Source organism: Perognathus longimembris, chromosome 13, assembly GCF_023159225.1.
Source record: "Perognathus longimembris pacificus isolate PPM17 chromosome 13, ASM2315922v1, whole genome shotgun sequence".
Taxonomy (NCBI): Eukaryota; Metazoa; Chordata; class Mammalia; order Rodentia; family Heteromyidae; genus Perognathus; species Perognathus longimembris.
Window position 1 is genome coordinate 22749980 of NC_063173.1, and position 15365 is coordinate 22765344.

Here is a 15365-nt window from a genome sequence, read left to right on the forward strand (position 1 = left end):
TTACTTCAAACAAAATGGGAGTAAATCGGAAAACCATATTAGGCTCTACCACAGATTAGAAATGAAAATCTCTCATTTTTTCATCTTACAACCCAATAAATAAATTGTATTTGGAAAATTTATTGGGACTAAAAGATGAAATTTAACTAGTAGGAAATGAGGAAATGTCCAAAAGAATATCTACATCAATATTATTCTTTAATCAGGAAACCTATTTCTAAGAAGCATAACCAAGAAGTCTCCCCTTCACAGTTTAATTGTTTTCAGACAATCTGAGCCACCCCCACCCCCACCATTAGACAAAGTTCCAGTCACTAAACATATTTCTTTCAAATGAAAAACAAAGTAAGAAGAAAAGAGACTACTAGGAAAAGGTGTTACGTGCAATACATGCCACTGACATATTACTTCGATAGGATATGTTGTCATTTCCTGGGATGGAATTTTTTTAAATTATAATACTTTATTTGCAATACTATAATTAAGTTTGTGTCACCCTTTCCATTATATAGCTCCAATGCCAGGAATTTGTTGCTAGTTGTAGAAAAGTGTAAGCTATAGCCTGAAACAGGCATTTATAGGACCCTCGACCTCACTGTTTTTATCTAAATATCCCCTTGTCATTATTTTATGTGGCAAGCATTACCAGCCATCACAATACCCCACAAAGCAAGCATGAGTTGGACCTCATAATTCCAAACCTATCGATGAGTTAAAAATGAAAAACATTCCTTCTCAGTAGACACGGCTAATACTGTGGCCAGCCTGCCACAGTCCATTCCAGTCATCCAGAATCTGAAATCATAGTTGTAAAGGATTTCAGGGATACCTGTGAGAAACCTGTTTCTGAATATATGACAGAACACTCATTTGCTGAAGAACATGCCATAAGTAGTGGTAGAAAAAAAGGGCAAGACACAGGCATCCTGAGAGCAAGTCTCGGCTTCTTTCTGCCACTACTCTAATACTATTTGGTCTTCAAGTTGGGCTTCATACTTTCCATAGAAAGTTCTGCTAAGAGATCAGTGATCTTTTCCATGCTTCCTCTTTTCCTGGGCATGGAATAGTGGCCTACCTGAGTCAAGGAGAACAGATAAGTATATGAAGTTAATTTAGTGTCCCAGGCAAGTCTGGTTGGGAGAATGAGGAAGACTCACAAACAGATAAAGATACCAGTAAAACAGAAAGTACTGGAAAGCAAGTGGCATATAGTTCAAGCTATCTGGTGACTTAGTAGAAGCAGTGTTTACGAAACCAGAAATCATATATGGTTGTCCCATCCTAAGATTTCATGACTATATTCTAGTCAAGGTTGAGTACAAGGTAAAAGATACATGTCTCGAGTCCTTGTTTTAAAAGTAAAAAAATATATAATTATAAAAATACTTGTTTGGGGCTGGGGATATGGCCTAGTGGCAAGAGTGCTTGCCTCATATACATGAGGCCCTGGGTTCAATTCCCCAGCACCACATATACAGAAAACGGCCAGAAGTGGTGCTGTGGCTCAAGTGGCAGAGTGCTAGCCTTGAGCAAAAAGAAGCCAGGGACAGTGCTCAGGCCCTGAGTCCAAGCCCCAGGACTGGCAAAAAAAATAAATAAATAAATAAATAAAATACTTGTTTCTCTTCTAGTCCTCTTTTCTGCTTATTTTTATGTGACATCATATTGTATTTATATTATTGTGTTCTCAGATTTTTCCCACATAATATTATGCTGTAAATATCATCTTAAATCATTAAAATTCATCAGTATGATTTTAGTAGCCCATGACAACCCATCACACATGTATGCAATAAATTTAATAATTTTCTAAACATTAAGTATGAAGATTTTGTCAGTGCATATTTTTTAAAAATTCACTAGCCTTTTAATATAAGGACACTGTGTCTTAGATTTTTTTTTAAATCCTAACTAAAATAAGCAAAATAGTTTAATTATCATTTTACTATTCAAACTCATTTTCCCTGAGAGTCTATTCATGATTGCTTGATGTATAAAACTTATCAGAAATCAAGTTCTCTAGTCAGAGCCCAGTACTAATGAGAAGGAAAGATACTGCATTAATAGGTCCATACATGAGAGTCCTGATTATCTACTCTATTGGGCCACCATAATCTGAACTTTCTCACACAGGGATCCATAGGGCTTAGAAGTTCCAAAGATAGTCTCAACCTATGATGGAATTCATAAGACCCAGTAACAATGCCAGTGGATCTGCTGATCCACACTTCTTTTTTATTTTATTAATTAAATTTTGTTGACTGGTGTTGTGCAAAAGGGGTATGGTTACATAATAAGGCAGTAAGTACATTTCTTGTGATATCTTACACCCTCGTTTTTCTTTCCCTTCCCTAGATCAGGTAGGCATATATACAATGGCCAGTGTACCAAAATCATATACAATAACCATGTAGGGTATGCCAAAGGAAATTCACCTAGAATTTTAAATGTAACATCAACAATAGAATCCTTCTGTGTCCTTCTCTTGGAGTTGTTTTTGCTTATCCTCATCTTATATGATCATGTATACATAGCTGTTGAGCTATTGTGATCCACACTTCTTAATAGAAAAACTATTGTTGAATGCATGCCAACTTCAAGAGCTTTGATTTTCCCTCTTGTCTTGTGGATAGTTGAGCAATAAGCTTGAATTCTTCCAGTGATAAATGGAATGTTTATCATTATGAATTTCACCTGCTCTACCTTATCTTCTAAGACTAACTTCCAACTAAAATCTAATAATGAATACCACTTTGCCTGTTCTAGTTTGTTTTTCCCATTAAGAAAAAGTCAGATCATCTAATGGCATCTCCAGTTCATGTCTTAAATGAAAGATATGGAGTCTGAACAGATCATTACAGAGAGACAACCTTGAGTTTTTCTTTCCTCTTCAAATACTCTTTAGTGATCATTATGTGATAGCTTGGTATTCATTTGCACTTCCTTCTTTTTCTTATGTGGCAGAGCTCATTTTTTTTTTTTTTTTTTTTTTTTTGGCCAGTCCTGGGCCTTGGACTCAGGGCCTGAGCACTGTCCCTGGCTTCTTCCCGCTCAAGGCTAGCACTCTGCCACTTGAGCCACAGCGCCGCTTCTGGCCATTTTCTGTATATGTGGTGCTGGGGAATCGAACCTAGGGCCTCGTGTATCCGAGGCAGGCACTCTTGCCACTAGGCTATATCCCCAGCCCCTCATTTTTCTACCAGTATGCCCATGTTTCTACTTTCAAACCTCAGCATCCAGCTACTAACTTGTTGGGCATTATCCCCACATCCATGGTTCTCAAATCAGGAGGGAGGAAGGGCTGTGGATACTGGAATCAACAGCTGGCAGTCCTTCCTCAGTTCAAACTTATAGGTCTCTGATTACTCCTCTCCCTCCCCCCACCCCAGGCCGCCCACCTCCCACATGTTTCATTCAGTTACCTAAATCCCAAAGTGCCCTGTGTGTAACTAATTCTCTACACACTAACAAATGATTTCTGCCAAAGCCAGCCTAAGAAAGAAACACCAACTCAGGATTTACATCTTCCACTAAACTAAGTATTTTTTTCATATTTAGGAAACTGCTTCCCTGTATTACCACAAGTTCTGGAAAAGAACCAGAATTTTTCTCCAATCAATTGAAACTGTTCATATATTTTGTCATCAGTATGAAAGTATGTAGAAAGAGGAGCAGATAAATGATGCAACTTCGGTACAAAATAGGCCCAATCTGCTGGCGTTCCTTAGACCCCTACCTTGCCTACCTTGGCATTGCATTCTATCATCCACCAAGATAGCCCAGTGGGAGCCCTTTCCACAGCACTAATTCAGCTACTGTGGAAAAGTCCATTGTAGATATCTTAAGAAAGAATTCTTCCACTGAAATATAATGAAACAGAAGTCTAGCCTGAGATCGACTGAGGAGGAACTCTTCTCTTTAATCTGATCTGTAAAAACCTTAACATTCATTGTTGAATGTTATCATTTTTACCATTTAACATATTTGGAGGTAGATAAAATTAATTCAGTGTCCCGCAGGAAGTATTACGCCTTTTGCATCGTTTATTTTCTTTTATTTTAAACAAGTAAAAATATCTGACTCTGGCATTAATAATTTGGAGTGGGAGTTACTATATGTGAATTAAAAATGGTTATGTCAGTACATCCTTCAGCATTTAAAAGATATTTCCCTGTGTTACATCAAGTGTCACACAGTATATCAATTTTTATTTCCCATCTCTCAAGTCTGGTATGCATACTGTTTAACTTCTTAAATTCTAAGTATAGACATAATTCACAAAAGCTAGGCAAATGCTTGACTTACAGGAGATGGCATACAGAAGATTTATATGAACAACTTTATTTTAAACAAGAAAGACTTTTGCATTTTGTGCTGCTACATCACATAACTTCATCTGTGTTTAAAAAGCTATAAAATAAATTGAAAAGGTTCATTTAGTAACTTTCTAATTTTGCAAGCACTATCGATCTAATAGCAAGGCTCATTTTAGTGAGAAAGGTGAAAACTTGACCCTATTTTCTGAGAATGAAATGCCATGCTCCGTTTTGTACAATCTCCAGACAGCTCTGCCTAATTCTCGGTCAACCATTTCTGAATGCCTGATAAACCTTGCTCTCCACATACTGACAATTGAAATAGCTCTCATTTGGCAGGCAGAGAAAATTGTTGCTCTTTCTTTACCTCTAGATTATCATGGTGATAATAATTGATTATAGTGCATACACATTGATTATCCTATATTCACATCACTAATTTGCAGGTTTCTAAATATGCATGTGTATACAGATACAAACAAGCATATACATGCACATACAGAATATGTTCATGTATGTTCCTCCATTAGGAACTCTAAAATGATTCCCAAATTTAGCCATACAGGAATAACACTCATAAATGATGATGATAATAGACACTATGCATTGAGCTTACTATGGGACTTTCATAATTATCTCTAATCTCAAAACTACTGCAAGGTACTATAATTATCCATTTTTAGGAATTATGAATTGCAGGCTCAGTGACATTCAGTAACTTGTTTCACAGCTAGTAAGCAGAAAAACAGAATACAAAGCTAATAAGCAGTGGAAAAGAATTTATATTCTGATATATTTGACCCCAGTACCTATACTGGCTCCACATACAATTCCAAATGATAGTATATCTTATCCTCTAAACATTTTATTTTAAGGTACAAATCTAGTTTAAAACATATTCAGCTTCATACATTCCTCACAGACACTAAGGTACAGTCAATTTCATAGACAATATTTAAAAACTTCTATGAAAAATATAACAGATGTATACAGTGTCTCACACCTATAATCACAGTTAGCTAAGAAGCAAAGATAGGATGATTGTGGTTCAAGAGAAACCTGAGCAAAAAAAAATTAACAAGATTCAGTTTCAAAAACAAGCTATGCATGGGAGTGGGTAATCCCAACTATACAGGAAGCATAGATAGAAAGGTTGAAGTCCAGTCTGGGGGGGGGGGGGAGGGGAGGGGAAGGGGGAATCAGATGAGACCCTATCTAAACAATAACCAGAGCAAAAATGATCAAAGGTGTGGCTCAAGTGGTGGAGTGTTTGCCTAGTAAGTGCAAGGTCCTAAGTTCAAAGTAGAGTACAATACATACAAAGGTGCATATGTATGTACATACACACGTAAGTAAAAGACAGTGTGCTATCCTGGGTCAAAATTCTCTTGGTTTCAATAGTTAAAAGTCAAATGGCATCTGAGAATTCCTTTTCTACATTTTTCTCTGATTCATGTTTCATTTTTTAATGTATCTTTTCCTAAAATCCAGATGTGATGTCAACAACTTTTGTCTTCCTTGTGAATAACTATACCAAAAAAAAAAAAATCACCAGATCACCTAGCCAGATACTTTTACATTATTTAAACTGTTAAGTCCACTATATGGTTTCAAGTTATGGAGTGAAGTAGCTCTGACTAATCTGAAAATATATTTTAACTGCTTGAGAATTGTTATGCCCCAATCCTCAGGATAGTTAGATTAGATAGATGACAGATAGATAGACAGACAGACAGACAGACAAGTAGATAGAATAATACTAAGAGATCTACATGTTTATACCAAAACCATTACTTAGCCATAAACACAACTCATATTATATTACAAAAGATTCCCTTAATATTCTTTTTAAATGACTATACCCATAGTTGTAGTAGTTTATGAGATACAAATTGAGTCTAGTGGCAAATCTTCATTTTCTCCTTTTATGAATAGAGAATATACTGAGACCTTAATTGTTAGGTCACTTATCCACATTTTAGAAAATAGGAAATTGCAGTGAGCTGTTATGCATCTAAGGCACAGAACGAGTAAATTGGAAACATCTTGGAACCCTGGGTGCCATGCTAAACGAGGTATCAAGAATGGTGGGCTCCAAACTCCTGATGCTGACATTATTTAGGTTTCTAAGCTTGGACAAATTAGTGGTCTATGCCTCAGTTTCCTCACATAAAGTAAACGTTTTGGATTAGAGTACAAGTTCTCAAATGTTTGTATATCATATGTATATCATACGTTCAATTTCAAAGAAAGCCTAGAGGCGTACATGTATTTGAGAAGTTTTTAACAAAGAAAACTATTAGAAAAGAAATAAAAAACTAATACTTTATAGTATTACTGTGATGTCATAAAAGCTAAATCCAAGAGAAGTACAAAATATAATCACATGGTTATTTTAGTGTGACTTTATGATAAACTTTATGAGAACTATACTGTTGTTCAAAGAGGGTAGCCACCTGCCTTCTACGCACCAATCAGCGAATGAGGACCTGACAAGCTATGATGATGTTTCTAGGTTTAATACGCCGTGGAAGTAGCAGCAGGGTGGAAGGGAACATTGATCTTGTTTTCATAGAGTACTCTTCCAAGGGTTCCCCAAAAGCCCACCATGAACAAAATTGCCCCCAATAATATTGCCCAGATCCAAGTACACAACTAGGATTGGCTATTAAGTTGACTTTTTGCCTTAAATCCATTTCTGTTATAATCATTATTATCACTACATTATGATTTTAGATGCCTAAAATCACTTTTCAATAAAATAAGCAGATGGTAACAAAGATAAAATTTTACATTTATCTCTACTGTAGCTAAATGCTATTGCCTTGAAAGGTTTTGAGACTATCATGCTATTCCCTCAACACCTCCCCACAAACACTCATGCACACACAAAAGATTAATACAGCCTAGAGAGTATTAAAGGCTAACACTAAACTGAGCCTTTGATATAATGAGAAGGATCAAGAAACACATAGAAGAAAATCCCATTTTTCCTCGAAGATTGATATAATGTTATGTAACATCTGGTGCTAACACCACCTAGATCCTCTGCCCCACTGGCCTGCATCCCACCCCACCTCTAAAGGACGAAACCACTCCTGCACTTTAAACTGAGGAAGAAGCAAAGACTTCGGTTACTCTGAATTTTTAGTATCATTTGTTTGAAAGAGAAAACTGGGGAATAGTGTCTGGGAGATGAGTGGAAATAGTCAAGACAGAGAAGAAAGTGTGAGAGCTCTGGTTGAAGTTTAAGATCATAATGAAAAGTGTTGAAAATTGCCTTCAAGTTTTGGTCTGTTGTACAAGTTTGCTCTATGAGAGGTATTTGGAAAACAAGTAGCTAACTAATTAAGCTCTATATATTAGCTCACAAAATCTTGTGAAGTCATTTCTTATTTCTAGCCATTCCAACCTTAACAAAGAAATCTAAAAATGATTAGTGTGGAGTTTAAAAACCATAACAAGAATTTGTCATTTTAGCTGTTAATGGTCCTTGCAATTCATAAATTATGAACTTTTACCTATTCTTTATAATTCAGAAACTTCAGTATTAAAATGTTTGAAGCAGGCTACAGAGCTTCTATCATTACTTAAAAAGGTAATTAGATTACATAAAAGAAATGATTAGATTTGCATGTTTATCTTGGTTTTAAACTTCTAAAGAAAGCTCACAACAACTTGCCGGTAGGCAATTACAAGCCGCATACAGCAGAGAAATAGAGAGGAGAGAGGGTCTGCTTTTCGTGGCTAATTCATGATTAAAGAGAGAATTATAAAATATTTTAAGGGTTTGCTGAAGCTGGGGGATAATTCTAGATTTTTAAGCTTTGTTTACAACCTTCATTTCATTGCAAGAGAATATCAGAGGCATATACAGTAAAAATAGAAGTATCAAATTACTTTCAAGAGGTTTATCTGGTCCTTTCAGAGGCTTTTGGAAGAAGTTCTGTTACCTGATCAACAACACCATTGGTTAGAGCCAAGCCAGAAGCTCTATAATAGCCTTTGTTTATCAATGCTAAATAGTCGGCAGAGATTCAGCCCAAGACAGAGGCGCTGCATGAGATAAGAAGTCAGCACCTAACTGTCCTGTTGTTTTTTTTAATCCTCTAAGTTTTTCTGTTGGCAGTTCTAGTCATCTCAAAAGACAATAAATGGAAGGTCCAGCTCTTAAAATTAGAGGTCAATTAGATACTTAAGGATGAAGCCTATCTTCAAATATATATCTATTATTTTATGCTAGCAAAAAAATTAATTAACCAGGTCAAGCAGGCCATGGAGGCTAATGTATAAAGTAATTATTTCTGATCTTTAGACAACTACTTCACATAAAAAGGTAGTCCTTTATTCTGCTCAGCAAATACCTGACATGCCTATAGTTAATCATATTGAAGGATATCAAAGGCAAAGTTTATCTCTTTAAAAGATGAAGGTACATCTCAAATTATTATGCTTAATTTTTTAAAGACAACACTTCTTTGCTTGTAATTGTAGCATTTCTAGAAAAAGATATATTTAATGGTTTTCTACCATACATCAAACACAGAGATGCAAAAAATATGCTGACACTCCCAAGAATACATCATAATCAAAATAAACACCACATATCAAAAAGATTAATACATAAAACAAATGAAATATTGGGGATAAAGTAAAAAGCATGTGCAATTGTGTTTGCCAGAATAAGTTTTCAGTAGTGTAAACTAATATTCACTAATGAATATCTGTAAGGCAGAAGCAATGATGTTTAGTTCAAGCTTTCTATAGATTTTAGTTCCCCATCAAATGTATTAAATGATAAGGATGGGGACAATGACTATTATACATTAATCATGAAGAAACAAAGAGCTAACACTTTCAAGTCTCATACTCAAAAAGATATATGTGTATAAACTGAGAAAATCATCACCAAATGCCCAAATAAAATCCCGAGCTAACCAACCAATGTCTTTGGCTCAGTCACTTGATACGAGGATATTGGTTATACAGACAGCAATACAAGCAACTGGGATACCTCTAAAATTGGAATCTGAGGAGACATGAATAATAAAACAAACCACTCATCCCTGGAAAAGTAAGTTTCTCACAAAAATATTTTAATGAACTGAATTCTTTCACAAAGACTTAAGTTCCAGCTAAAAGCTGCCATCATTAAATTCTTCTTCTTATTGATTGCTATAGAAACCACAGAATGTCATATATTGTGTTTGTGAAGAACACCTTCTCTAGACTTGAAACCATGATTTGGTCAATGGGAAAAAAAAATAGAATTTAAGCCAGGTACCAGTGGCTCACACCTGCAATCCTAGCAAATCAGGAGGCTGAGATCTGAGGATCACAGTTTGAAGCCAGCCCAGGAAGGAAAGTGTGTGAGATTATTATATCCAATAAACTATTCAGAGAAGGCCAGAAGTGGCACTGTGGCTCAAGTAGTACAGTGTTAACCTTAAGCAGAAGAAGCTCAAGGACAGTGCCCAGGCTCGGAGTTCAAGCCCCAAGACTAGAAGAAAAAATTAGAATTTATAAAAAAATTACCTTAAAAGACTAATATAATAGTTGATTTAAAAATATTGTAGATATGCACTGGTTTAATTATAACACTCTGATAGATTAAAAGTAAATTTTATCAGTACGCCTAGCTTATAAATAAATACCTAAAATCTTAGCCACTACAGTACAATAGAAAGGAGATGAGAGGTGAAATAACTGAGGCTTTATCTCTTATCTAGATTTACAGTATGACATAGGCTTTATAAAAATGGTGCTATGAGGGGAACACAAAAATATCAAACTTTTTCTGGTTTCCACAGCAAAAGATTTACTTAATACACAACATTTTACTCAAAGTACAAATACAAGTAACAAGCAAACAGCCTCCTGAAAAATCTGTTAATATTAGTAATTACTTTAAATTATTACCCTGATTTTAAATTACAAAAATTGGCTTGTCAAAAACATAAAAACAGTTCACAAAATCATTTATCATACTTTTAAAAATACTACTTACATGGTTTTAAAAGTATCTCTTTAAAAGTTTAATTAGAATTTATGCTACATACTGTATTATAAATATGTTAAAATTATATTCAAGGAGGAAAAACAAATCATTTTAAAATACCTACAGAAGTAGGTAAAATATACATGGGAACTTTTATAATACTATCTTAATCATGTCTTTCCCCAATTCTAATGAAAAGAATCTTGTTATTTTCAATTGTGCAAACAGAGAGATTTTCATTCGTTTCCAGTTAATAGACCCAGATGTGTTTGTAGTTATAGAGGAGGTAAGACACTCTGTTTTTCAATTAAAGCTTGCAAACTGCAGAAATATCAGCACTGACTCAGAAGTTAGCAATTTGAACTAGAACAATCACAAATTTATTTATAATTTGTCAGTCTTGGGGCTTGAACTCAGGCCTAGGAGCTGTCCCTAAGCTCTTATGCTCAAGGCTAGTGCTCTGCCACTTTGAGCAACAGCACTACTTCTAGTTTGTGACAGTTACTTGGAGATGAGTGTATCATAGACTTTCCTGCCCAGGCTGGCAGATCTCACCCCTGCTGAATAGCTAGGATTACAGGCAGGCAAGAGCCACTGGCATCCAGTTTGAATTTAACCTCATAACAGCCAATTACGAGTGATTTTTCTTACTGGCCATGTTAACTAACAAGTTCTAAGACTCAATGTTTTAAAAGAAAATTTAAAAAGTGAAACTTATTCAAATTGTCTCTGTATTCCTAATTTTAATAAAAGAAATTAGGCTTCATTCCTAATCATCTTGTTTTATAACTGTTTCCAGATAGGAGGATGTTTTATTTTTGTTAGAAAAATTGTTTGAAGCAGCCCTTTCATTTCATATTTAAATGTATAAAATGTACATTAAAAATAACCCAACTAGTAATCGTTCCCCTAAATTTGATGTATGTCTATGACTTGTCAAAAACTCGACTTAAAAATATAATTAACCTATTCCCTTTCCAAAGAAAAATAATTAAAAGTCTAAATATCAAAACCTGCTTTGTGTCAAAGATATGTAAGTTTTATGTAAAGCATGAGTGTTTTTCAGCATTTGAAAAATTCTTTGAATGGTCGCATACTGATAAGATAAGTCATGTTGCCGTAGCTCAGGACAAAATGAACTATAAACACTGGCCTTCTGCTTCCTCTTTTTTAAAAACTAATTCTCGTTATAAAAAGTCCTGTATTACTAAACAAATGTAACTCTTACATTGAAAAGCTTTATCATTTTACAACTTGCACAGCTGAGTTCAAAGAGTTAGTCAGCTTAATATTTACAAAATTTAACAGTGGGAAATAACACATACTTGAAAGTAGTTAAACTTCCTTTGGAAAACTTGAAAGTTTATCTCTACACATTTTGATATGAGTAAATTTTTTTTATTTTGAGCAAATGTATATTTTCTTACTTGATTGCATAGCACTACTCCACTTGCAAGGGTTGTAGGAGTTGAATTATCCATGATTGACATGGAATGGTTCTCTTTCTTTTCTTCTTTTTCATCTTTTAAGCTCATGCTCCATAGTTTACTGAACAAAGTTATGTATTTTACAGTCAAGCTATAACTATAAAATTGTATGTGGTCAATAATACTAATAATATTTCATACAAAATTCTTTGAACTCGTTGCTTTTCATTTGAGGCCCTCATTAGCAGAGGAAAATATCAACTAAGTAAGTCATAACAAATGATGTTAGACTAAGAAGTAAAACACAGAAATATGTAAAGAAGAGATAGCAAAAATAGTAATAATAATAAACTGATATAGAAGCCTCTCGGGAATTTCTTCCATTTCTACTTTACAAACAGAAGAATTGAGTTGATCATGTTATCTAACACCTACCAAAGTCTTAGAGAACCATCTAGGGGAAAAAAATGTAGAAAGCCATAGGCTAAAAATCTTGACCGTAGCAGTAGGAAATACACTGAACCTTTTAATAAGGACTGAACAAGGGAACACCTGGACAGTTATTTAATTAAGGAAGTCAGCATGAGTCACAAAAATAGATATCAGGATGAGAAATTATCCCAAGATTTAATTGAAAGCCTTGCTATCAAAAATGCCAAAGACATTCTACCTCATCTTCATTTGGATTCTATTTTTGAAACATATAGATTTGAATATGGAATGTAAAATCAGAACAACAAAAAACATTCTTGACTAAAACCTTCCAGTGAAGATGTGTGGGCAAAAAAGTCCAATTAGATAAAAGTACTTCTTGAGACACTAAGCATGAGAAACGCAGTAATGACTACCTGAATACTAAGAATGCAAAACAAAAGGAAGCAAGGATCTAAGCTTAAATCACTGGCATTCATCATTAAGGCAGAATATTAGAGCAAGCTGTAACTTTAGGCTACTGACAAATTAAAAACTGCAGATGATCATGATACTAATCTAATGCAAAATAATAATGTAATTCAAACTATGCTGGCCTAACCTAGGTAGGATTACAGATCCCAAGAGGTTAAAAATATCTTCAGCAAAGAAGAGAAACCAGTCTCTGACTAAGTAAGCAGAATTCTGGGATCAGAATTCTGAGCATGAATCACTAGACAAGTCACTCCTTACTCTAGCACTTTCTAGAATGCACACATCTATATTTCTACTGGGCAATGGAAAGCCTTACCTATCTCAAATAGTGGTTACTTGAATTCATCATCACATGTTTAAAGGAATTACAGAAATCAGACCATCAGGTGATGATCCGTTCCCAGAGCAATGGAATGAGCTACATATATTTATACTGATACAAGAGTGAGGAATTGCCTAAATTAGGTTACCATCATTCAGATTGTGAGCTCCTTGTAGGCAAGGAATATTCATATCCCCTCAGCATCAAAATGGAATGCAGTCAATATTTGTTAAGAAACAAATTAATAGCTTTTCCCAGAGTCCTCTCAAAAAATTGTCCAAATCAGTTCTAATTGGTAAATAAAGTAACATTTTTCTCCATGGTATTATTATATAATAAAACACATAGCAGAAAGTGGCTTGTGACAATAAAAATAGCATCTGTATGCTGCCTTGAAACCAATGGCTTCTTCTTGGTCGTGTGAGGCAAATGGCAGAAGGGAAACAAATTAGGCTTATTCTGCTTACACATCACATCAGAGAAGAAAGCTTCGACTGCCACCTAGTCAATATTTCTTACATCCATTTATACAATTGTGAACAATGTCCTTGAGTAACAGCCCTGTTGGTGCTGTTTACAAGACAGGGGTACATTTGCAGCATTTTAAATTCCATTTTCAAGTAGGAAACTATGTAAGTATAATCAGACGAGAGTAATAAAATACACTGACCTGGATCTGTTGCTGCAGGAGATTAATTTTGTGCTGCTGTTGCAGAAGTTGCTGCTGTTGTCTTGCAATCTATCAGAAATAAAGTTTCATTAAGTTAAAATGAAATGCTTACACCTTTGCCATTACCTCAGGGATCTCTCGTGGCATTACAAGACTGCTTTACGGCAGCTTGGAGGGACAAGTTCCTATAAAATAAGAGCAGTAGAATGAGAAAGTTGGAGAAAAGAAAAGATTTGAAAAAGGTGTCATCTCTGTTTTATCTGGCGCTAAAAACTATTCTGTTCGTATCACATTTGTGAACAATACACCCATAACTGCACTAGTCAGCTGGAAATCATGAGACTTTGGAAATCTGATCCTTGCAGAATGCAGACAAGAAAACTTATTTATCTGAAGAACTTAACTTGGATGTAAAAAGTAAACTCTGGAAGCAAATACAGGAAAAAGCTTTCTATTATTCTATGATATGATTTACCTTGCTATTACCTCTTCTGGTTTTCAGAATTAATATATTTACAAATATTCTCAAAGTAGTATAAAAAGCATAATAAAAGTAAAGAGTCTTTAGTTCTAGCATGATAAAACTGATTTTGAATGTGATCTACAAAAAAATTTTAAGACAAACTATGCTATCATTACCCTCAAAAGGGTAGTGTGTTTATTTTAAGGTAAAGGACCCACATACAAGTAGATCAGCAACCACATGTTCATACTAACACTCAATTTGGTCTTTGGAAAGAAATATTAACCCTTTAACACAAGCTCTATTGAGAATGGAATCTGCCCCTCCAAGGGCAAATAACTTCCTTAGGCTAATGGTATTTAGCTGTGAAATGTGAGTCAGGCAGCTGCTGCTTATCACCTCAAAAGCTGAACTGGTACAGCTGGAAGCTCAGGGAGATGCCCCTGAGAGTACAGTCCCAAGGGAAGCCTGGCTGTCCTGCTTCTCGGGAAGTCCAGAAGAGAAGTCCACAGAGCACTTAGAAGGACTAGGCTTCATGGTTCCTTGTGCCCATGTTTGTCTATTTTTTTTTCCATTTCCAAAAAGTTGGTGTTCTAGAATGTGCTGCTACGTTGGAAGTGAAAATTAGTATGTATTAGTATCAATCTCCACCCATATGTATCTCTTTCTGATGTGCTGAGTCCAAGGGGAAATGCCTGCTCATGTTTCATTGACTTAGGATGGTCACAAGGCACTCTAAACCCAGATACTGCTCTATGATTGCTGGTGATGACTGGCTCATACCGAAAGTCATGATAAAACTGCCCCTCACATAGACTTCAGGTTGAAAAATAGGGCTACTTTATTTTTTCTAAAGTTTTATAGACAAAATGGAAACCGTATTTAATCGGGTTGGAATGGCTCACTGCACTTGTCACCACTCAAATCAGAAATGGACAACTCACTCTGCAGCTTTAGGTATAGACACTGGATCTTCTGAATATTTATTTCCTCTTAGCAAACCAGTGAAACACCACTAGGCATCTAATATTGATGGTCCCTCCTCAATGATAAAGTGCTGCACAGAAATGCATCCAAGATACCACAGTGCAATTACTATCATCCACTCTAGACGTATGGGTTTGACACAGTGAAGTATGGTACATAAGCACCATGTGGCTCAAATTCTGAATTTTATTTGCCAATCGGTTGAGCTACATGCTCGCTTCATTGAGCATGACAACCTAGTTTTAAGTGTCATTTAATTTTCATTTTGAAATATAA

General features: G+C 35.2%; 1 protein-coding gene and 1 long non-coding RNA gene across 29 annotated transcripts in view; one reads left to right on the forward strand and one right to left on the reverse strand.

Annotated features, from left to right (window-relative positions):
• Sox6 (SRY-box transcription factor 6) overlaps positions 1 to 15365 on the reverse strand; it is a 538528-nt gene that overhangs the window by 171725 nt on the left and 351438 nt on the right. For all 28 annotated transcript variants that reach the window (XM_048360339.1, XM_048360343.1, XM_048360350.1 and 25 more), the window contains one exon: positions 13640 to 13708. In XM_048360339.1, coding sequence (XP_048216296.1) covers positions 13640 to 13708 — 69 coding nt within the window. The remainder of the gene's footprint in view (positions 1 to 13639; positions 13709 to 15365) is intronic.
• On the forward strand, positions 443 to 6520 carry LOC125361753. Its single transcript, XR_007212990.1, has 3 exons — positions 443 to 1008; positions 1545 to 1549; positions 6509 to 6520. It is a non-coding gene; the product is annotated as an uncharacterized LOC125361753 (long non-coding RNA).